This window comes from Bufo gargarizans, chromosome 10 (genome assembly GCF_014858855.1).
Source record: "Bufo gargarizans isolate SCDJY-AF-19 chromosome 10, ASM1485885v1, whole genome shotgun sequence".
Classification (NCBI taxonomy): Eukaryota; Metazoa; Chordata; class Amphibia; order Anura; family Bufonidae; genus Bufo; species Bufo gargarizans.
In genome coordinates, this window is record NC_058089.1 from 42,521,127 (window position 1) to 42,545,634 (window position 24,508).

Sequence of the window (24,508 nt, forward strand, 5' to 3'; positions counted from 1 at the left end):
GGACCGTATGCGGAACCATTGACTTCAATGGGTCTGCAAAAAAAGTTACTCCGTGTGTATGCCGTATTTCCGTTCCGTTAAAAAATAGAACATGCCCTATAATTGTTTGCATTACGGACAAGGATAGTACTACTCTATGAAAGGCCAGCTATTCCGTTCTGCAAAATATGGAATGCACACGGATGTCCTCCGTATTTTTTGCGGATCCGTTTTTTGCAGACTGCAAAATACATTCGGTCATGTGCATGAGCCCTAAATCTATTATTGGGCTCGTTAATCATTAGGTCTCATGCACACGACCGTTACGTTTTTTGCGGTCCACAAAAAACTAAAACCGCCCGTGTGCCTTCCGCGATTTGCGGAACAGAATGGGCGTCCCATTGTAGAAAATGCCTATTCTTGTCCGCAAAACAAGAATAGGCACGGAACGGAGCAACGGATGCGGACAGCACACGGAGTGCTGTCTGCATCTTTTGGGCCCCATTGAAGTGAATGGGTCCGCACCCGAGCCGCAAAAACTGCGGCTCAGATGTGGACCAGAACTACGGTCGTTTGTTTAACCCTCTCATTTCTATAGCGGTGAAGGTCCCAGCAGTAGGATCCCCACCGGTCTAATCGTTGTAACCGGAATACCCCTTAAATAATAGAGGCTTTTTGAATATACAGTTAGATATTCTAACTCCAAGTGGTCTCCGTGACTGACCAGATTAAACAATAAATACACAGGATTTTGTACTTACTGTATTTTTCCATCTCTAAGGCTAGTTTCACACTAGCAGCAAGGAACTCCGGCAGGCTGTTACGGCGGGTGAACAGCCTGTCGGATCCGTGCTGCCGCTAGTGCACACATTCCCCCGGACTACCGCTTCGGCCCCATTGACTATACTGGCGGCAGCAATGCAAACAAGCCAAGAGAAGGCCGGAAAAAAACTACGACACGGAGCGGTAGTCCGCGGGCACGCGTGCCCTAGCGGCAGCACGGATCCGACAGGCTGTTCACACGCCGGAACAGCCTGCCGGAGATCCTTTCCGCTAGTGTGATAGTAACCTAAGATGCACCAAAAGTGAGGGGAAAGTGGCAGTGCGTCTTATAGTCCGAATGCTAATGACCGCTTCCATTATGGAAATGGGGGAGGAGCAGGGAGAGAAGCGCTGCAGAGCTGTACTCACCCTCCCCGGTCTTCTTCCCGGGGTCCGCTCTGCAGTGTGTCCTGGCACAGTGGTGTACAGCGACAGGACGTAGTGCATGTAGGCACGCACTATGACCTGATACTGTGTGATATCAGGTCAAAGTGCAGGGCAGGCTGGAAGAAGACCAGGGAGCGATGAGTGAGTGGCAGCTCCCTCTGCAGCAATCAAGGTACGTTTATTTTATTTTAATTTATTTTATTTTTTAAATGGCTTCTGTCACCCACACTAAAGTCATTTTTCATTTTTTGGCTACTTAAAATCCTTATACTGCGATTTATCAATATATAGGGCTCTTACTCTTTTTTGTTCAGTAGTTTCTTCAAAAAACGCACTTTTATAATATGTAAATTACCTCTCTACCAGCTGGTAGCAGCCGCATCCTCCTTTCAAATAAACGTCCCTCCTCCTGTTGATTGACAGGGCCAGCGAGCTCTGTCGTCCTCTGGCTAGCCCTGTCTGCCTTCTAAATCTCGCGCCTGCGCCGCACCGGTCTTTAGTCGGCGCAGGCGCACTGAGAGGGGGACACTCGCTCGCTCCATCCTCAATGCGCCTGCGCCGGGTGTAGATGTGAGGTCATCGGTGCAGGCGCATTGAGGATGGAGCGGCCGAGCGAGCAGTGTGCCTGCGCCGACTGAAGACCGGTGTGGCGCAGGCGCGAGATTTAGAAGGCAGACAGGGCCAGCCAGAGGACGAGAGCGTTCGCTGGCCCTGTCAATTAGCAGGAGGAGGGGGCGTTTATTTGAAAGGAGGATGCGGCTGCTATCAGCAAGTAACCGCTCTACTTGCTGGTAGAGAGGTAATTTACATATTATAAAAGTGCGTTTTTTGAAGAAACTACTGAACGAAAAAGAGTAAGAGCACTAAAAAATGAAAAATGACAAAAAATGCAGTACTTTCTTTTTCATGCTTTTGCTTATTTATATGCATTTGTTCATTCATCTGGATCCATGTGGTCATCTAATACCCAAAATATTTTCATTTGTTTTATCCCTCACAGCAACAGGTATTGATTATATATTAGTTATGTATATTTCCACACTCCTCACACGTTGCCTTAAAGGGTTTGTCTCACTTCAGTAAATTACATTTATCATGTAGAGACAGTAAAGAAATACAAGACACTTACTAATGTATTGTGATTGTCCATATTGCCCCCTTTGATGGCTTTATTCATTTTTCCATCACATTATTCACTGCTTGTTTCCAGGGGTTATGACCACCCTGTAATCCAGCAGCGGTGGTCATGCTTGCACACAATAGGAAAACGCACCGGCCTATGCGCACTTCCATGGTCCTGGCCACCAGAGAGGTGGTGCCATTTCCTATAGTGTTCAAGCACAGCTGCTGAATTAGGCCTCATGCACATGACCGCGTGCTGGCTGGGCCCGTGCTGCGAACTGCACGACCGTGGGGCAACTGCATGTTGATTGCAGACCTATTCACTTGAAATGGGGTCCGATATCTGACTGTCCGCACAGCAAAAATGTAGTGCATGCACAACTTTTCTGCAGTGCGGACGCACGGACAGAAAACCCACGAAAGCACTCCGTAGTATATACACTGAACAAAAATATAAACACTTTCGGTTTTGCTCCCGTTTTGCATGAGCTGAACTCAAAGATCTGAAACATTTTCTACATACACAAAAGACCCATTACTCTCAAATATTGTTCACAAATCTGTCTAAATCTCTGTTAGTGAGCACTTCTCCTTTGCCAAGATAATCCATCCCACCTCACATATCAAGGTGACAGCATTATTATTGCACAGGTGTGCCTTAGACTGCCCACAATAAAAGGAAGGGGGGGGGGGGGGGGGTCAGAATACCAGTCAGTATCTGGTGTGGCCACCATTTGCCTCATGCAGTGCAACACATCTCCGTCGCATAGAGTTGATCAGTTTGTTGATTGTGGCCTGTGGATTGTTGGTCCACTCCTCTTCAATAGATGTGCGAAGTTTCCGAATATTGGCAGGAACTGGAACACGCTGTCGTATACGCCGATCCAGAGCATCCCAAACATACTCAATGGGTGACATGTCCGGTGAGTATGCTGGTCATGCAAGAACTGGGATGTTTTCAGCTTCCAGGAATTGTGTACAGATCCTTGCAATATTGGGCCATGCATTATTATGCTGCAACATGAGGTGATGGTCGTGGATGAACGGCACAACAATGGGCCTCAGGAGCTCGTCACGGTATCTCTGTGCATTCAAAATGCCATCAATAAAATGCACCTGTGTTCGTTATCCATAACATACGCCTGCCCATACCATAACCCCACCGCCACCATGGGCCACTCGATCCACATCGTTGATGTCTGCAAACCGCTCACCCACAGGACGCCACACATGCTGTCTGCCATCTGCCCAGAACAGTGAAAAACGGGACTCATCCGTAAACAGAACACCTCTCCAACGTGCCAGACGCCATTGAATGTGAGCATTTGCCCACTCAAGTCAGTTACGACGACAAACTGCAGTCAGGTCCAGACCCCGATGAGGACGACGAGCATGTAGATGAGCTTCCCTGAGATGGTTTCTGACAGTTTGTGCAGAAATTCTTTGGTTATGCAAACAGATTGTTGCTACAGCTGTCCGGGTGGCTGGTCTCAGATGATCATGGAGGTGAACATGCTGGATGTGGAGGTCCTGAGCTGGTGTGGTTACACGTAGTCTGCGGTTGTGAGGCCGGTTGATGTATTGCCAAAATTCTCTGAAACGCCTTTGGAGACGGCTTATGGTAGAGAAATGAACATTTGTTGCATGGGCAACAGCTCTGGTAGACATTCCTGCAGTCAGCATGCCAATTGCACGCTCCCTCAAATGTTGCGACATCTGTGGCATTGTGCTGTGTGATCAAACTGCACATTTCAGAGTGCTCTTTTATTGTGGGAAGTCCAAGGCACACCTGTGAGGTGGGATGGATTATCTTGGCAAAGGAGAAGTGCTCACTAACACAGATTTGTGAACAATATTTGAGAGTAATGGGTCTTTTGTGTATGTAGAAAATGTTTCAGATCTTTGAGTTCAGCTCATTTAAAATGAGAGCAAAACCAAAAGTGTTGTGTTTATATTTTTGTTCAGTATAGCAGCTGTGATTGGTATCGCGCTCAGCCCCATTCACTTCTATGTAGCCAAGCTGCGTCTAAGTCACGTGACCAATAAACGTGTCATTACTGGCCTAGGAAAAGCTGAGAGAGTAGGCCATGGCGCTAATGCCTTCTCAAAAAGCTGATCGTGGGGGGTCCCAGGTGTTGGACCCCCACCGATCAGATACAGGTGACCTATCCTGAGGATAGGTAATCAGTATTAAAATCTCAGAAAAACCCTTTAAGTTAAGCCCCCTGTACACTAACAAGCATTTGTAGGAACTCTTGTTAGCAATGATCTTCCAGTGTAAAGGTGCCACCGATCACCCAATGAAAAAGGAAAATGCTCGTTCATGGGGTAATTGTATCTTTCATGTGGTCACCTAAATAATCATTTGCTGGCAGCAGACCATGCCATCTCATCAGCCTTTGCTGCCAGCAAACTGATTTTATATGGGGGCAAGCGATGGCATTAGAGATCACTGCTCCCTATACTGTGGAGGGGATCGCTGTCTGTAAATACAGAGGTCTCCATCACCGACGAGCAGGCGAATGCTGGGAAGGAACGTTTCCTTCCCTACAATCACCTGCTCAATTGAGAAGTGTAAAGGGGCTTTTAATCATTACAATGGCACCTTTCAAGGGTGTTGAATAAGTTTAGTGTACAAAACTGAAGTCAATGTTTTGGAACCAGGTCCAAGAAAGGACAAACTGACAGGGTGATCCACCCAAAACTCAGATGTGTGTGGGAGTGAGGGCTAGTCAGGGGTGCACCTAGCCTTGCTGCTGCCTGAGTTGAAAACTGAAACTGCGCCCCCCCCCCCCCCCAATGCCAATTTCTTAACCCATCCCCTTTGCCACAATGAAAACGCTCATTGCCCATGGTCATTTCGCTGCCCCCCTTTTGTCTCTAGCTGGTGCTGCCTGAGGCGATAGCCTCCCCAGGCCTCATTGGTGGTGCACCCCTGGGGCTAGTCTGTCTGGCCTGATCCCCCTCAAGAGCTACTCCTACAAATTTTATATAAGAAAATCCACGGCACCTCCGTATGGTGAAGAAATTGTCTCCTTTATTCACCCATGCAACGTTTCAGTCCACTTGCTGGGACTTTTTTCAAGCAATACTATTGCTTGAATAAAGTCCCAGTAACTGGACTGAAATGTTGCATGGGTGAATAAAGGCAACAATGTCTTCACCATACGGAGGTGCCGTGGAATATGATATATATATATATATACATACACACACACATACACACATATTCATGAAGTGTATTATAGGTTCATACTGTATGTGTGTACATATATAGGGATAATGTGTGATGGTGAAAATAATACGCCTTACCCTGTGTGCACACTGCATTTTATCAGGTCAATCAATCTCTTCTGAAAATTTATAGACCTGTAATTAAAAGGTTGTGATTATACAGAACAGCAAATGCTGACATTACAATGTTTCCCGCAGACGGTCTATATGCAATGTGCTGCCTATGATGCAAGGAAAGCAGTTTGCATTTGTCTGCAGATACCAGTTAATAGAAAATATGTGGTGTGTTAGCATAATACTGACCGGGGAGGGTGGAAGGGATAATGAGGACGCGTGAGCAATGAGCCCCTCGCCTGAGACTAGGAATACCAACACCTGCACATATGCATAAGACAGCGCAATTCTGTATAAAAAAGATTTTATTTCAATAAATAGTTCAATAAATAACGATATGTTCCCCGGACAAAAGTTAGGGAGCAATGAGGAGGACAAAAGGGATGTTGGGCATCTTGTTGCTACCCCCTCCATTTGGCAGATGCCCGGTTTCACAGTGTAAATAGGGGATTTAATGCCCGAGGTAATTCAGTCTCCTGTTTGGAAGATTTAAGACACAGATATTGGGGGATGGGCAGGAGTTGGCATGAAAATACCCCTGGAGGGAGGGGAAAAGGGTGCTACGTTTCAAGCAGATACCTCATTTTCTCACAATGTCATATATATATTTAAAAAAAAAAAATTATTGCACATAATTCTTGTTGCAAATCATTTAGTAAAAATATTGTCCAATATTATCCATTTTCTGCAAGTAGAAAACCCTGGTATTCAGTGTTCATTTTATGATGCAGCCCTGTCCACCGGCTGAAAGGGATTACATTTGTTATCCGTCAGATTAATGTTATGTAATCATTCCAGTTCTTCTTCACCCTAAGCCTTTTGGCCAAAGCATGAATCAGTTGTCTTCAGTTCCAGTGCATGAATTATATATGAATGGGCACATAAAACCGTTGATTACACCATTAATATGCAAATTAACCCTCAGTATGGCGAGGACAAACCGCATTTCTGTCTATTCACCCCATAATTTTAATAATGTTCTTTTCATATGAGAATAGCTGTATACAAGCTGCATAATCATACATTATAAATATTGGAGCAGCACCAAAAATGGCTGCCATATGTGAGGATGGCAGGTGCGCTTCACATTTTTTGATTTTCACATCAGACGCTTTAGTATTTTTCTAGCCTTCTTTACTCCGTGGTAGTCTGCTGCTCACTTAAGGAGAATAGGAATTAAGGGATAACACACTGCTAAGGAAAGAGCTAGCAACCATAATCTAAATGCTACATATAAATAGGTTTCAGGATGTCTACACTGGCACGATGCTACTAGTGTGGCGCCCCATTCTATGGGCCAGCCTTGGGTGAATGCAGGACTTTCAATACAACCACTACCTTATTTAAGTCTCTAGTTGGCCGGGCTTACGGAAACTGACGAGTGCACCGCCACTCCCCGTTTAGTGAATGGGAGCTACACAAACAAGCTATGCTGCTTCCGTAACTCCTGCTCGGCTGTTTCCGTATGCCCGGCCACCCGATGCTGTCGCTTAGTCTCATCTTGCTGTGGTGACAACGACATGAGACATCCCCTTTAAGAAGTTTGAAGGGATTGTCCCAAGAGTTAATCTTATCACCTATACAGGGAGTGCAGAATTATTATGCAAATTAGTATTTTGACCACATCATCCTCTTTATGCATGTTGTCTTACTCCAAGCTGTATAGGCTCGAAAGCCTACTACCAATTAAGCATATTAGGTGATGTGCATCTTTGTAATGAGAAGGGGTGTGGTCTAATGACATCAACACCCTATATCAGGTGTGCATAATTATTAGGCAACTTCCTTTCCTTTGGCAAAATGGGTCAAAAGAGGGACTTGACAGGCTCAGAAAAGTCAAAAATAGTGAGATATCTTGCAGAGGGATGCAGCACTCTTAAAATTGCAAAGCTTCTGAAGCGTGATCATCGAACAATCAAGCGTTTCATTCAAAATAGTCAACAGGGTCGCAAGAAGCGTGTGGAAAAACCAAGGCGCAAAATAACTGCCCATGAACTGAGAAAAGTCAAGCGTGCAGCTGCCAAGATGCCACTTGCCACCAGTTTGGCCATATTTCAGAGCTGCAACATCACTGGAGTGCCCAAAAGCACAAGGTGTGCAATACTCAGAGACATGGCCAAGGTAAGAAAGGCTGAAAGACGACCACCACTGAACAAGACACACAAGCTGAAACGTCAAGACTGGGCCAAGAAATATCTCAAGACTGATTTTTCTAAGGTTTTATGGACTGATGAAATGAGAGTGAGTCTTGATGGGCCAGATGAATGGGCCCGTGGCTGGATTGGTAAAGGGCAGAGAGCTCCAGTCCGACTCAGACGCCAGCAAGGTGGAGGTGGAGTACTGGTTTGGGCTGGTATCATCAAAGATGAGCTTGTGGGGCCTTTTCGGGTTGAGGATGGAGTCAAGCTCAACTCCCAGTCCTACTGCCAGTTTCTGGAAGACACCTTCTTCAAGCAGTGGTACAGGAAGAAGTCTGCATCCTTCAAGAAAAACATGATTTTCATGCAGGACAATGCTCCATCACACGCGTCCAAGTACTCCACATCGTGGCTGGCAAGAAAGGGTATAAAAGAAGAAAATCTAATGACATGGCCTCCTTGTTCACCTGATCTGAACCCCATTGAGAACCTGTGGTCCATCATCAAATGTGAGATTTACAAGGAGGGAAAACAGTACACCTCTCTGAACAGTGTCTGGGAGGCTGTGGTTGCTGCTGCACGCAATGTTGATGGTGAACAGATCAACACACTGACAGAATCCATGGATGGCAGGCTTTTGAGTGTCCTTGCAAAGAAAGGTGGCTATATTGGTCACTGATTTGTTTTTGAATGTCAGAAATGTATATTTGTGAATGTTGAGATGTTATATTGGTTTCACTGGTAAAAATAAATAATTGAAATGGGTATATATTTGTTTTTTGTTAAGTTGCCTAATAATTATGCACAGTAATAGTCATCTGCACACACGGATATCCCCCTAAAATAGCTAAAACTAAAAACAAACTAAAAACTACTTCCAAAAATATTCAGCTTTGATATTAATGAGTTTTTTGGGTTCATTGAGAACATGGTTGTTGTTCAATAATAAAATGAATCCTCAAAAATACAACTTGCCTAATAATTCTGCACTCCCTGTACACAGGACTGGCAATATGTGTCTGATCAGTGGAAGTCCAACCGCTGGGACCCCACCAGTCACAAGAATGGGACCTGCAGCTCCTGTGTGAAGGAAGCGGCAGTCAAGTATGTGCTCTGCCGCTGCAAAGGAAGACAAGTACAATCCTCAGGTATCTCCAACAGTCCCACAGAAAATAAATGAAGTGGTAGCACGCATGCTTGTTCACCACTTTACTCATATGGGGGACCACAGAACCCCGGTTATTGTGATGGGTGATCTTTCTAATGGTCGGATCCTCATTGATTATACTCAGGATAGGTGATAAGTTTAAATATTGGGACCGCCCTCCTTAAAATGTAAAATACATCAATAGCCTCAGTTACAGTTTCATCAAATACTGAGGCTGCAGAATTTAGACTAGGAGAGATCAAAAGTCTGTGGGGATTTGGGACTGCAGTTGCAGATTTCATAGGAAGTTAACAGCTGGTCTGCTGGGGTCTGAAGCTGCTTTCTCTATGGACACAGAAGCTATTTGCTGGTGGATCCTGACACTGCATTTCAATGAGGAGATAGTTTGGAAGGTTTCGCATTTGTCTTGCTTACTGTGCAACATCAAAATTGGCTTCTTCCATCTTCAGTTTTTTTTTTTTGTCTTACGCCTCGTCTCACACATCACTCTCAACACCCCTCAGTCTGGGTACAAGGATTCTTGGGGTGATGCCTGCGTTTAGATCCGATTCAAACTCCAGGAGCTGCCCCATGAAATTCAGATTGGGTGATATTATTGGACGCTTGCCCTTCACAAACTTGTAGGCATCTCCCACAGTCATCAGTGTGTGCTTCATCAGATATGCAATGACCACAGTGGCAGAACGAGAGACCCCGGCCTGGCAGTGAATCAGGATGCCTTTGCCTTCCTGTTGTGCCTCTTCTACAATAAGAAAGACAAACCGTGTCAGTTACCAACAATATATCCTCAAGAAATACACAGTGACTGTCTGTTTCCAGTAGATTATGCCATGCCTACATCTTGCTGTAGGGGTATGCAAATGTAAATGGCAAAGACACAGTAACATAAGCAGAATATAGCGAGTACATACAAAAATACATACGGAGAAAAAGGTATATCCACATGGCAGATGTGATGCAGACATTTCTTCAACTGTCCCATTTATCTGAATGGGATTTTCAAAAAAAAAAATCTATTTGCTTTCTAAGAACCCCATTGAGATGTATAGAATGGATTTTCTGTAAATCTGCCAAACGCAAATATACCCTAAATGTAGAACATCCAAAGAAACAACGAAATAAAACTCCTCATTCAAATGTATTTGGATCAGAAAGAAGCAGGTTCTGGGGAAAAGTAAATGTAGACAAATAGGAGCCATATTCCTACAAACTTCAGATCAGACCCATATCTGGCTGTAATTACTGTTCTTTCTGCAATGGGAGACGTGACACACTGAACCCGCTCTTGCCCGGGCACTCAGTTGCAGCCTAGGGCACAGTTCTCATGACAGTCTTCACTAGGCAGTCACTTGCTTTGTGGAGAAGCAATTCTTTCCCACCAGCCCGAGGAATCTACTTTAATATCCATGGTCTGTAAATGGCACATTTACATTATGCCATATAATGAACTCCACTTCTTCACCAGTAAAAAAACAAACAAACAAAAAAACTCCATCATCTACTAAAACAACATGGAGTGGAACATTGTCAAACAGCAGCTTTTCTAGTCTTTGGCCTGAGGAAGAGAGACCAGCATTAAAAGGGTTCTCCCATCAACATTTATCATCTATCCACAGGATAGGTGATAAATGTATGATCTCTGGGGGTCTGATTGCTGGGCCCCCCACTGGTGGTCTTAGAGTCCACTGTGTGACTTTAGCAGCCTCAGGTTCTAATTATATAATATAGGCATGTGGCCATGTTCTACACAGACTGGGCCAAGTTCAAAATGTCAAATTTTTAGAGTTTCTAAGGCTACTTTCACACTTGCGTTCGGAGCGGATCCGTCTGGTGTCTGCACAGACGGATCCGCACCTATAATGCAAACGCTTAGATCCGTTCAGAACGGATCCGTTTGCATTACCATGAACAAAAAAATAAAATAAAATATATATATATATTTTTTTTTTGTTCATGATCGTGCAAACGAATCCGTTTTGACTTTACATTGAAAGTCAATGGGGGACGGATCCGTTTGAAAATTGAGCCATACTGTGTCAACTTCAAACGGATCCGTTTGGTGTCAGTCTGCTGAGCGGAGCGGAGGACAAACGGTGCCAGACTGATGCATTCTGAGCGGATCCGCATCCACTCAGAATGCATTGGGGCTGTACGGATCCGTTCGGGGCCGCTTGTGAGAGCCTTCAAACGGAGCTCACAAGCGGAGCCCCGAACGCAAGTGTGAAAGTAGCCTCAGGCTGTATTCACACATTTGTCTCCATGCAGGAGACAAATAGAGCTAAAACCAGGACTGGATACTATCATATTTGGAGAATTTGTGCCAAGATTTATAGGGGTTGTCTAAGATTTTGAGAATGATGGCCTGTCCTTAGGTTAGGTCATCAGTATCTGATTGGTGCGAGTCCAACTCCCATGACGCCAGGTGATAAAGCTGCGGCCTCCTCGCAGTTTATCCTAGACCAGTGACGTCACGTTCATTGGTCACATGGCCTAGGCACAGCTCAGTCCCATTCAAGGGAATAGGGCTGAGCTGCAATACCAAGCACAGCCACTATCCAATGGACAGTGCTATGCTTGGTAAACGGCGAGGAGGCTGCAGCACTTACTAGAGTGCTGCAGTCTCTTCAAACAGTTGGTTGGGAGTGCGACACCTGGCACCACCTCCACCGATATGATATTGAGGACCTATACACCTTAAGGTGTACACTATGCACTTTAAGGCTAGTTTCACAGAGAATGCAGGGAATCGGCCGGACACAAACAGCAGCATGCAGACATACTGCCTGGTAGGGCTTACCATGCTGATTAAAACTCTGTATGCTAAACAGCTGCAGAGAAAACTGGTTTTTATTCATATGCAAATTAGACTTTCGAGCACCAGGAGGCGGGGCCAGTGCCAGATTAACATAGGGGCGTTCGCATCGGCAGCCCCGGGACTGGCATCGCTGGGTGGCCCAACGCCAACCCGAACACCCACATACTGTGGCGGGGAACGGGAGGCATAGTTCCCTGCCCCGCCGCCGATCACCGCCATAGGCTTTAAGTCTAGTAGGCCTGAGGCCTATGTGGTAGGATAAGACCCCTTTCACTCGAGCGAGTTTTCCGTGCGGGTGTGATGCGTGAAGAGAACGCATAGCACCCACACTGAATCCGGACCCATTAATTTCAATGGGTCTGTGTAAGAGTGTTTTTTTTTTCCACGCATCAGTTCTGCATTGCATAAAAAGCGCAGCGTGTTCTATAGTCGGCGTTTTTCACGCAGCCCAGGCCCCATAGAAGTGAATGGGGCTTCAGTGAAAAACGCATTGCATCCGGAAGCAGGTGCGGATGCAGTGCGTTTTTTTTTTACTGATGGATGCTAGGAGATTTTGTTTGTATACCTTCAGTTTTTTATCACGCGAGTGAAAAACGCATCAAAATGCATTGCACCCGTGTGGAACGCAAATCGCAGACAAAACTGACTGAAGTTGCTTGCAAAATGGTGCGAATTTCATTGAACGGACCCTGAACGCATCTGGACCTAGTCAGTAACACTCGTGTGAAGGAGGCCTAATCCTGGCGCAGGCGTGCGTGATGACATCATTGTGCCTGCGTCAGGACGCAGGACCATGAAGATTGCGTACCTGCTGCCTGCCTCACCATCCCGGACACAGGTATGCATTAGCCTTTAGTTTTTTTATTTTCTGTGTGTGCTAACCTTGGGGGGCAGATTATTACATGGGGCAAATTACTTCATTGGGGGAGCAGTGTGGGGGCAAATTACTTCATGGGGGCAGTTTGAAGGCGTTGCTATTAGGGGATATTTTTGGGGACACTATACAGGTATTATTACCTGGAGCAAAATATAGGGTGTTATTACTAGGGGCACTCTAGGGCAGTGGTCCCCAACCTTTTTTGCACCAAGGACCAGTTTCATGTCAGACAATTTTCCCAGGGACCGGGGGGTGGTTAGGTTTCGGGCGGGGCTTAGTGGGTGATGGTCGGCGCTGACTGATTCACGCGCATAACAAAACACAAGGTTCATATTAAAATAGATAACTATTACATTATTTAAATGTGACTCAAAACTGACTAGGGCCTCTGCTGCACTGCTGATATTTTCAAGGTGACATGGAAAAGGAACTGCAGGTCATTCTCCCACTCCCTCCCTCAGATACTATCTGAAACTGGATGCCAACAACCCCCCCGCCTTCATGTTCATTTCCATTGGTGGGGCAATGAGACCTAATCAATCCCTCCCTCACTAGCCCTTTTCAGCTTTCTCATTGGTGGCAGTGGCTGGCCCAGCATCACAGTTGGAAGGAAGGAACGCTCTCCTTCCGACCCGCTGTGTGTGATATGTGCGTCGGGCACGCATACGTCTGGCGCAGTTGCGCAACTAGAATTCTATGGGCCCCAGGGCAACGTTTGAATTTGGGCCCCCCCTCTGGCAATAATAACCATGAGCACCACTGTGCCCCTCATGTGGCCGACGTGGTAATTATTGCCAAAGTTTTGTCAGTCGCCCCCTCTCTCACTATATTTAATTTTGCCCCCACTCCTATATATTTCATTTTTTGCCCCTCTCTGTATACATTTCATTTTCATTTTGCCCCCTCATTATTTGCTGCCCCTGCCCTCATATGGCCCGCTTGGGCCCCCCTTTCTGAATTCAGACATTAGTGCCCGTTATTATAATGTGATATGATATTACGGCAGGGGCAGCAAATAATGAGGGGGCAAATTGAAAAGGAAATATATAGATAATGGGGGCTAAATAAAATATAGGTAGAGAGGGGCCACTGACAAAACTTTGGCAATAATAACCCAGTTATAATTGCCAATGTTTTGTCAGAGGCCCCCTCTCTACCTATATTTCATTTTGCCCCCCATTCTCTATATATTTCAGTTTTTGCCCCTCATTATTTGCTGTCCCTGCCCTGCCCTCATATGGCCATTGCGGGCTCCCCCCTTTCTGAATTCAAACATTAGTGCCACTGATCATCATCTGCCCCCCATACTTGCAGGCTGTGGCGGGCTTCAGTTCGGTGCGCAATCCCGTGGCTCTTCCTGCGGCACACCACCATGTCATTCCAGCAGTGATCCCGCGAGACCCGCCGCAGGAGGTCACGGATCTCGCGGGATTATAACAGGTTATGAAGCGCAATGCAGGCGCACTCAAAATATAAGGAGGGCCCGGCCGCCGCACTGAAAAAAAAGCACTTGCGGGGCCGCGGCCCGGTGGTTGGGGACCGCTGCTCTAGGGGACATTATAGGGACCTTTGGGATAATTTATCAAAGTGCTGTAAAGTAGAACTGGCTTAGTAGCCCATAGCAACAGATTCCACCTTTCATTTTTGACAGCTCCTTTGGAAAAGTAAAGGTGGAAACTGATTGGTTGCTATGGGCAACTAAGCCAGTTCTACTTTACATTGATAAATTACCCCAATTATGAGAAATCTAATATGTCTGTGTAACAAACTCTGTGGAGAAGGTATGCGGCTGAAAGAATTTGTCATGGTGGTCTGGGTCAGGCTACTTTCATACTAGCAGCACAGACCTCCGGCGGGCTGTTTCGTCGGGTAAACAGCCTGTCGGATCAGTCCTGCCGCTAGTGACCGTGTGCCTCCGGACTGCATTATAGTCAATGGGGAAGGGACGGCAGTCCAGAGGCACACGGTCACTAGCGGCAGAACGGATCCGACAGGCTGTTCACCCGACGGAACAGACTGCCAGAGGTCCGTGCCGCTAGTGTGAAAGTAGTCTCAAACGGAGGAGAAAAGGAAAGAAAATATCTAAATGACAGGCGAGGTCACTGAATGTAACAGGTATGTGGTGCTGTATTCTCCTACATGTAGAGCTGGCTCACTACTGTGACTTGCATCTCATCTTCTCCTCCAAGTCTTTTTAAAATGCATATGATTATATTAAAATTTGACAACTGAAATTTTAAATTTGTCACCCGCAGTCCTATGTAACAGCCCAGATGTGGGGTGTTACATAGGACTGCAGGTAACATCTATACTCAGAGAGTTATAAGATGGCGAGGGTCCGACTCCTGGCACCCCCGACAATCAGCTGTTTGAGGAGACTGCGATGTTCCAGTGAGCGCTGCAGCCTCTTTGCTCCTTACCAAGCACAACGCTGTCCATTTGATAGAACTGTGCTTGGCACGGCCGCTCAGCCCCAATCACTCAGATGGGACAGAGCTGCACCTAGACCATGTGAACGATGAACGTGATGTCATATGGCCTAGGAACATACTGTGGTGCTCACAAAGCACTGCAGGCTCTTCTTTACAGAAACAATTAATAAAAAAAAAAAAAAAAAAAAAAACTTAAACTAAAATGAAGGGAGGGTCCCGAGTTGGGTAGACGGCCCCGGGCCTATCATGCACTTAATCCACCCTTTGGGGAGGGGGGGGGTCTGGTATTACTACTGGCACATGATTGGAGGGGGGGGGGGGGGGGTCTGGTATTACTACTGGCACATGATTGGAGGGGGGGGGGGGGGTCTGGTATTACTACTGGCACATGATTGGAAGGGGGGGGGGGGGGGTCTGGTATTACTACTGGCACATGATTGGAGGGGGGGGGGGGTCTGGTATTACTACTGGCACATGATTGGAGGGGGGGGGGGTCTGGTATTACTACTGGCACATGATTGGAAGGGGGGGGGTCTGGTATTACTACTGGCACATGATTGGAAGGGGGGGGGGGGTCTGGTATTACTACTGGCACATGATTGGAGGGGGGGGGTTGTCTGGTATTACTACTGGCACATGATTGGAGGGGGGGTTGTCTGGTATTACTACTGGCACATGATTGGAGGGGGGTCTGGTATTACTACTGGCACATGATTAGATTAAAATATTTTAATTAGCTATTAATTTTCAAAAATATATTTTACATTGTTAAGTGAAAAAGTCCTTTTTTCTTCAGATTGACAGCTGACTGCACGATCCTGTATATAGCATTAAGGTAAGAAACAATATATGCAGTGTTATATTTGTTTTAAATGTCGCAATGGTTTTGCGGCTCCCAGTTGTTTTTTTCCTTCGGAAACGGGTCCAAGTGGCTCTTTATGTCTTAAAGGTTGCAGACCCCTGGCATAGGGAGAGCAGAGCTGTGTTCTAGCACATCATACTTTATGTACTATAGCTTAACCACGCTGAGATCTGCTCAGAAAGATATAATATATATATTTTATTTTTACGGCTTTATTCAGACACAATATAATGATCATAAAGACACTAGTACTTGGTTTTGCATGTAGAGATCCCAGGTTTGAATCCTGGGAAAGACTTACATAAACTTGTTTTTCTGTTATTTTTTTTCTCTCTCTCATTTAACCCATAATAAAAGGCTGTACTACAATACATAATATACAGTAGTAAGGAATTTTATTGATTAAGTGTTTTTTATTCATTCACAGGCACAATATATGATTATAAAGAACCCAGCAATATTTACAGTATATAATTTTTTAGCTTATTAAGCATAAAAACATTATTCTTAATATGATATAGACTATAGGATATAGACTTATTATGGGTTAAATGTGGAGGTAAATAATCTCTCTCCCAGGATTCAAACCTGGAATCTCTACATTACTTACAAGTACTTACCAAGCTATAGCATTACCACATAGAGATGCAAGTTTTTTTCTATTGTTATAAGCTAACTGTGAGGAATATAGATTATTATTTTATGTCAGCCATGTTCCCACACCAGCCATCAGCTGTCCCGATGGCAGAGGTAGTGAACTCCACAGGAGGCCCCTGCTTCAAAGCCCAGCCATATGGCAGAGAACTTCTTGGAGGCCACTTTTGTTTCCAATTTCTCACCTCCGTTCAGCCAGCCAGGAACCCAGCTAACGGAACAGGAAAAACCTCTCTGCGGGGGTCTGGGTCATTCCCCAGTTCAATCAAAATTTATCAGACATTTTGGATCCGGCGGTTCATAAGGTTTGTGGGTCATTTGCTGCCAGCCCAGAAGATGGGGGAGGGTCCGGCTACAGATTAAAAGGCTTGTGCCAGCAAGTGGGCGGGTCTTTTCTCTGAAGGAGGGTCACATAGTGCCATGTGTTTAGGGGGACCTGCAACCTGCTGACATAACTGCCCTCCATGTGACTACAGAAAATAACTCATCACCACCCAAAGGACTTCTATACCTGGTAAACTTTTGTTCTGTTTAATCCTGTTTGTACCACGCCATCTGTATTTGTAACCTCAGACCACTGTATATATTCTTTGTGTGTACAGTGTTATTTCTAGTGAGCCCTTAAGGTGATTAACCCCTTAAGGCTAGGTCTACACGACGACATTTGTTGCGCGACAAAAAAGTCAGGCGACAGATAGGGCGCAACAGTTGTCGCGCAACAATTTTTATAATGGCAGTCTATGGTGTCACACTGCAACATGTTGCGACTGCGACGCGACAGTCGCAGAAAAATCCATCTTGAATGGATTTTCTGCGACTGTCGCGTCGCAGCATGTCGCATGTTGCAGTGCGACACCATAGACTGCCATTATAAAAATTGTTGCGCGACATTGGTGCAACAAAATGTTGCGCGACAAATGTCGTCGTGTAGACCTAGCCTAAGGACTGGGCAATTTTTTGCAAATCTGTCCAGTATCACTTTAAGTGCTGATAACTTTAAAATGCTTTGACTTATCCAGGCCATTCTGAGATAGCTTTTCGTCACATATTGTACTTCACGACACTGGTAAAATTGAGTCCTAAAAATTCATTTTTATTTATAAAAAAAAAAAAAAAAAAACATATACCAAAATTTACCCAAAATTTGGAAAAATTTGCAAATTTCCAAGTTTCAATTTCTCTACTCCTAAAAATAGTTATTACTTTACATTTCCCATATGTCTACTTCATGTTAGGATCATTTTGGGAATGACATTTTATTTTTGGGGGACGTTACAAGGCTTAGAAGTAAATCTTGAAATTTCTCAGAAACCTTCAAAAACCAACTTTTTAAGGACCAGTTCAGGTCTGAAGTCACTTTGCGAAGCTTACATAATAGAAACCACCCAAAGATGACCCCATTCTATAAACTACACCCTTTAAAAGGTATTTAAAACTGATTTTACAAACTTTGTTAACCGTTTAGGTGTTCCACAAGAATTAATGGAAAATAGAGATACAATTTCAAAATTTCACTTTTTTGGCAGATTTTCCATTTTAATAATTTTTTTCCAGTTACAAAGCAAGGGTTAACAGCCAAACAAAACATCAATATTTATTGCCCTGATTCGGTAGTTTACAGAAACACCCCATATGTGGTCGTAAACTGCTGTATGGGCACACGGCAAGGCGCAGAAGGAATGGAATGCCATACGGTTTTTGGAAGGCAGATTTTGCTGGACTGGTTTTTTTGACACCGTGTCCCATTTGAAGCCCCCCTGATGCGCCCCTAGAGTAGAAACTCCAAAAAAGTGACCCCATTTTAGAAACTACGGGATAGGGTGGCAGTATTGTTGGTACTAGTTTAGGGTACATATGATTTTTGGTTGCTCTATATTACACTTTTTGTGAGGCAAGGTAACAAGAAATAGCTGTTTTGGCATAGTTTTTATTTATTGTTATTTACAACATTCATCTGACAGGTTAGATCATGTGATATTTTTATAGACCAGGTTGTCACGGATGCGGCGATACCTAATATGTATACTTTTTTTTTTTTTTTTTTTTATGTAAGTTTTACACAATGATTTCATTTTTGAAGCAAAAATAAATAAATCATGTTTCAGTGTTTCCATAGTCTGAGAGCCATAATTTTTTCAGTTTTTGAGCGATTACCTTGGGTAGAGTATGATTTTTGCGGGATGAGATGACGGTTTTATTGGCACTATTTTGGGGTGCATGTGACTTTTTGATCGCTTGCTATTACACTTTTTGTGCTGTAAGGTGACAAAATGGTTTATTTAGCAGTTTTTATTTTACATTTTTTACGGTGTTCATCTGAGGGGTTAGGTCATGTGATATTTTTATAGAGCCGGTCGATACGGATGTGGCGATACGTAATATGTATACTTTTTTTATTTATTTAAGTTTTACACAATAATATCATTTTTGAAACAAAAAAAAATGTTTTAGTGTCTCCATATTCTGAGAGCCATAGTTTTTTCAGTTTTTGTGCGATTGTCTAAGGTAGGGCCTCATTTTTTGCGGGATGAGGTGAAGGTTAGAATGCCCACCAAAATAGTACCAAACGCCTTTTTGATCGCTTGCTGTTGTACTTTTTGTGATGTAAGGTGACAAAAAAAAAAAATTGCTTATTTAGCAGTTTTTATTTAAAATTTTTGTGATATGTTTATGGAGCCGGTCGATACGGACGATTTTTTTTTTTTTAACTTTATTTGGGGAAAATGATGTTTGTTTATTTTTACTTTACATCCTGCACCGATTAACCCCCACCGCGCCACAATGCAATTTTAAACTTAGGGCGTACCGGTACGTCCCAAGTCCTTAAGGGGTTAAATATATAATTTAATATTGCGTTGTCTTGTATCTCGATCACGAATCCCCACATCTGTGTTTCGGCCTAGTTATACGCTTCCGAGCGTTGTTTCTTACCCTATATAATCCCGTTGGCGTACCGGGCTTATAATCAAACCAGAAACTGGTGGCAGTCTTCCCGGGCTGAGAACGCACTGTTTCACTGGGGCAGGCTCTCTCAGCTTGTTGCCTCTCTGTGCCCGTGTGGACAGGAGGAGTCTGAAAACTCTACCAAGACTGACCTTACCCGCTCCTCCAGGAGGGCGTAACGTCACGCCTTGGTAACCAGCGACCATACCGTATCTCGCTGGCTCTACGTAGTCGAAGTCCGACATCAGTCGGGGTACGGTATTCGTCACACTAACTCATATTACTGGTGTCTTTATAATCATATATTGTGCCTGTGAATAAAGCAGTGATATGTAGATTAGCTTTCTGAGCAGATCTCAGTGTGGTACAGCTATAATACATGATATGTAGATACAAGGACACAGCTCTGCCCTCAGCATGTCTAGACCTGTCAATCAAGGGGAGAGTGGAGTGTATAGGGCACAGGGGGTGTTATAAAGCAGTGCTCCAAGGATTCAGCCCTGCCTCCTGGTGCTCTAACTTCTCATTTGCATAGGAATACAAGCACGGATTTTTCTGCAGCTGCTTAGCATACAGACAAAGGAAAGGTATTGTTTTAATCAGATGATCAGCTCTACCAGGCTGTCTGGTTTAATAGGGCCGATTCTGGTGACACCGTTGCTTTAAATCACTTTTAAAGAGGACCTTTCATGGGTTTGTAGTAAGGGAGAAAAATATCTGTACCTGCGGGGTTCCCCCCCGCTTTGCTGCCACCCTGCCTGTTTTCTTAAAATAGCACTCCGCCCCCTTGCTGCAGCGCTGTTCAATCGCAGCGCAGAGCGTCACAGCCAACGCCCACAGAGAAAGACTGCGTCTCCTCCCCATTGCGCCGATGCTCAGTATTAGCATACTGAGCGTGAAATTTGCAGGGTGTCATAACAGGACACAGGAGCGCCATTTTAAAAAAACAGGCAGGGTGGCAGCACAGCGGGGGGTAGCCCGCAGGTACAGATATTTATCTCACTTACTACAAACCCATGAAAGGTCCTCTTTAAATTAAAGAAGAAGAAAAGGTTTCCCAGAAACTACCCATGAAGTAAAGTTTACCATCTCTTTCATTCATGAATGTCAGCAATGAATGATTGATGGCATCTCTATAAAAAACAGGTATTTTCATATCACATTACTGCTGTTACAGGCACCTTCACATATCATTTATGTTCAACTCTACTAAAAAAATGAAAAACACCATTCTAAGCGATTTGTACCATAGGTTCTGAATCTATCAGTAGTAATAAATCAGAGCACCTAGACGTTAGTAATCTGACTGACCGCCTCAATGACAATGGCTTGTGTGAGAATTCTCCCCCATTAAATACTGGTGACTCGCGCTTCAATCATAGAGGTGTTGGTTGCATGTGCATGACTGAAGCTATTAGGTGTGGTTAAACTGCCTCAGGAGAGGGGTTTCAGATGCATTGTATGCACCATGACCTGAATGAATGAGAACTTCACAGACAGGTTCTCAGCCTGTGGTACATGTAACCCAGGGGATGCATGCCATGTCTCTAAGGTGGTACGCTCTGCTCAGGCTATGCTTTTAATAGGCAGCCCTGTGTACGGTTTTAGCCTTCGGGGAATTTTGGGGTGCTAGGCATAGTAATATTGAGCAGCACTGAATCTAGGTTATAGTGGACCAATTAATGGGTTTGTGTTTTATAGTATATCTGTGTAGGTAAGATGTAAGTTATTAATTATGTGTCTTTTTAGGTGATGAATGGAGGACAGAGCGTGGCGTTCCGATTTTCCTTTAGAAGAAACTTACCAATGAATTCAAAGGCCTCCTCAAAGTACTGACGGAGGTCCTGCTTACTATTATCAGTGGCTGGCAATCTCTTGTAACGCAAGGCTCCGGATTCAGCGTGGTAGAGAGGCAGGTGGGTGGTGACGTTCAGGACATGTCCTATATTTAGAGATACCATGCGACCCAAGTCTTGGGCATCCTTTTCATTGCCCAAATAGAGGAAAGGCAAAATTAGGCTCAATTCAGCTTTTTCAACGTCAGGAGACAATGGTGGAGCTGGAGTCACTTCTGGCGGTATAACACAGTCATCCGAAGGGGGGTCAGCCATAACTGCCAGAAAATGACAGTGTTAAGATATCACAAACACTAAAATACAAGTAACAACTGAAAGGTACGGGCTCTGTTCATAATGGAGCCTGTAACAACTAGGCCTGATCCATATCTGAACAGATACCAGCTAATCCTTATTGACCCCCAACTATCTATAATAGGCGCACAGGGATTTAAATTTTTTTGTATCATAATTTTTTCCCCAAACACAACATTTGTTGCCATGTTTTGTTCTATAATGTAATTTGGATTTTAAGATTGGTGCTCTTCCTTTTGCTCTGTATCACCATGCAGGGGGTCGAGTCAGAAACGCAGAGGTGTCACTACGCGTGACACAAATAAAAGCAGAGCTCTCTCATTCCTTTCTGTTTATGAGGTGACTTTTCATGACTTGTTACATGATGTAATTGAATGACAGTCGACTGTCTCCAACCGACAAGTTCCTACTTGGACTGCACATTATGTCACCAGATATCTATGTGGATATGTCATAGTCACCATTGTATTACACATGTACATCTGTTATCCATGATTCATTTCCTCTCATCCCTTCATTATGATTTAGGTTTTCCTATGTGTGCATTACCTAACAAAATGTTGATTTTGTCTTTTCCCTGAAATCTCCTCTATTTTACATCCCTTTACAGAATTAGTAAAGGATTATGAATTTATGAGCAGAAATAATGTTGTCAAGTACAATTTACTGGTTCTCTATTGTACCTCTAGTGGTAATTTCAGCTTACACTGACCGGTATAGACATTAGAAATGCCTCCTGTCAACCTTCATTTGTATTAAAGATATAGAGGCTTCATTTTACAAAAGGCCATGTAATTTGCTAGTTTTCTCTTAGGCAACATCATAAACTTACTAAAAAATAAATAAAAATCAAACCTACAGAGCATGAAAAAAAAAAAAAAAAATGTTTAGGTATGTTCATGAATTACCTCTTCCTCCTGCAGAATTTTCACTCAAGGGCTCCAGAAGAAGGTATAAACTTTGAAGTCTTCTATTTGTCCTAAATGGAGACTTTGGTGGTGGAGTGGGGGGAGGAGGTGGAGAGCATGGAGGCACTGGATCATCTACCTCCAATCCCTCTAAACCTCTACAGTCCAGTAACAGTGGTGTCCCTCCAAGCATTCCCCCATGTGTTCGAGACATAATTTTCCGGGCCAGCTCATCTGGCCAAATGGCTCGTACACTATAGTCATCATCATCATAGCTTACCCTTGAACTACCCATAAATTGTGGGTCAAACGTCACAATAGGATCACAGCTGCAAGATGAACCCACAGACTTCCTTGGAGGGCGAAGCAGTCGCCAACAGCCTCGGCAGCCACATTTTAGAGGGTGAAGAGCCCAACGGAAACATGAAGGGGATCGTGGGGAAGATGATGGAGGACTCCTTCGACGAGGCTCCCGTGGCCAGCAGGGAGGTTGGGGAAGCAGTCCAGGCAGAGTGAGGTCAGCATGGGATGGTGCCCTATGTCCCAGCTGAAAACCACGGACCTCAGGGGCCATTCTTGATTGGGGAGTAGAACGTAATGGAAGGGAGCGGGGACGAGGCAGGGGGGCTGAACGATCTTCTAAAGGCACAGGGGGCATGATGCTGATGAGAGAGAAAAAATAATAATAATCAAAACGATATAGACATTAACACATAGTACTGCAGCCTGCATTATTTCATACATTAATTACATCTCATTCATGGCTGTGGAAGTTCTGGAGACGCTGCAGAAAATAAGGCACATTTCAAATCCAACTTTTAGCAAAAACAGGAAGACTATGCAAACCGTCCCTAGATACCAGTCAATGGCTATGACCAAGAACATGCATGTCACAGTACTACAGCTATGTATGTAAGGAGCACATACATATAGCCCGATCCTTCCCCGTCCTCTCTGCAGTAGATGCGTCTCCTCCATCTATCTGCACAGACCACCTTCACATAATGCGGGGTTTCCACAAGTCTCCTCACACACTACAAGCCGCAGACCTCAGGGAGGCACATGCATCACCTGTGATATAGGGGACAGCTCCAGCCACAGACATGTACTCTGCACACAGATGTCACCTTCCCTGGTGCATTGTCCGCTAAACAGTCATTGGTAAAGCGCAGAATGACTGTGATGCAGGTAATGGCGCTGCGGGCTCACCTCTGTCAGCTGCTCCCCTCCTCGGCACACTCGGGCGGCTGTGTGCATGTCCTCCTCCCGGGTGTCACGTCCTTTGTGTGCGCGCCCGAGTCAGCGACTTGTGAGCCCACAGTGTGTGCAGGGCGCCACTGAATGAAGAGCCGTCAGCCCCTCCCCCTGCACGCGAGATGACATCACCGCCGACCAATCAGCGTTCGCCCTTATTGTACAACTAGACAAAACAGCCCGGGCCGATTACCGGCTCACGTTCTGCTGATTGTAGAGAACAGCAGCACAAAGCCTGACAGACGGTGACCGGCACACAACCGGGGCCTGCGCCGTGTCCTGTCCACGTACCAGCGCTGTATAGCCCTCACCGATAGTAATAGGGTAAAGGCTAAATACTATAAGGACCTCCTGACGTCACAGTATCACGTGACACACGTGGGTCGGCATCCAGCGAGCTCTGCTATCACAGGCACTGGCTGACTGCAGAGTAGGAAGGTCAGAGATGGCTGAGAGGGGAGTCTGACAGTGCTGGAGGGGTGGATGTGACTGCTGGGGCTGACAATTGTATGCAGCGAGGGATTCTGTGTGGGATTATATACTGGGGGGTGCGGTGTGGGATTATATACTGGGGGGCTGCTGGGTGGGATTATATACTGGGGGGGCTGCTGGGTGGGATTATATACTGGGGGGGCTGCTGGGTGGGATT

The 24,508-nt window shown here is 44.9% G+C and overlaps 1 protein-coding gene across 1 annotated transcript; it reads right to left on the reverse strand.

The window, feature by feature from the left end:
- Positions 1 to 8,732: 8,732 nt before the first annotated feature.
- Positions 8,733 to 24,011, reverse strand: LOC122920916. The gene is made up of 4 exons (XM_044270746.1): positions 23,815 to 24,011; positions 22,606 to 23,267; positions 21,352 to 21,660; positions 8,733 to 9,706 (listed from the first exon to the last, which is right to left on the reverse strand). The coding sequence occupies exons 2-4, from the start codon at positions 23,261 to 23,263 to the stop codon at positions 9,441 to 9,443; spliced, it is 1,233 nt and encodes a 410-aa protein (XP_044126681.1). The 5' UTR covers positions 23,264 to 23,267; positions 23,815 to 24,011; the 3' UTR covers positions 8,733 to 9,440.
- Between the last annotated feature and the right edge of the window lie 497 nt (positions 24,012 to 24,508).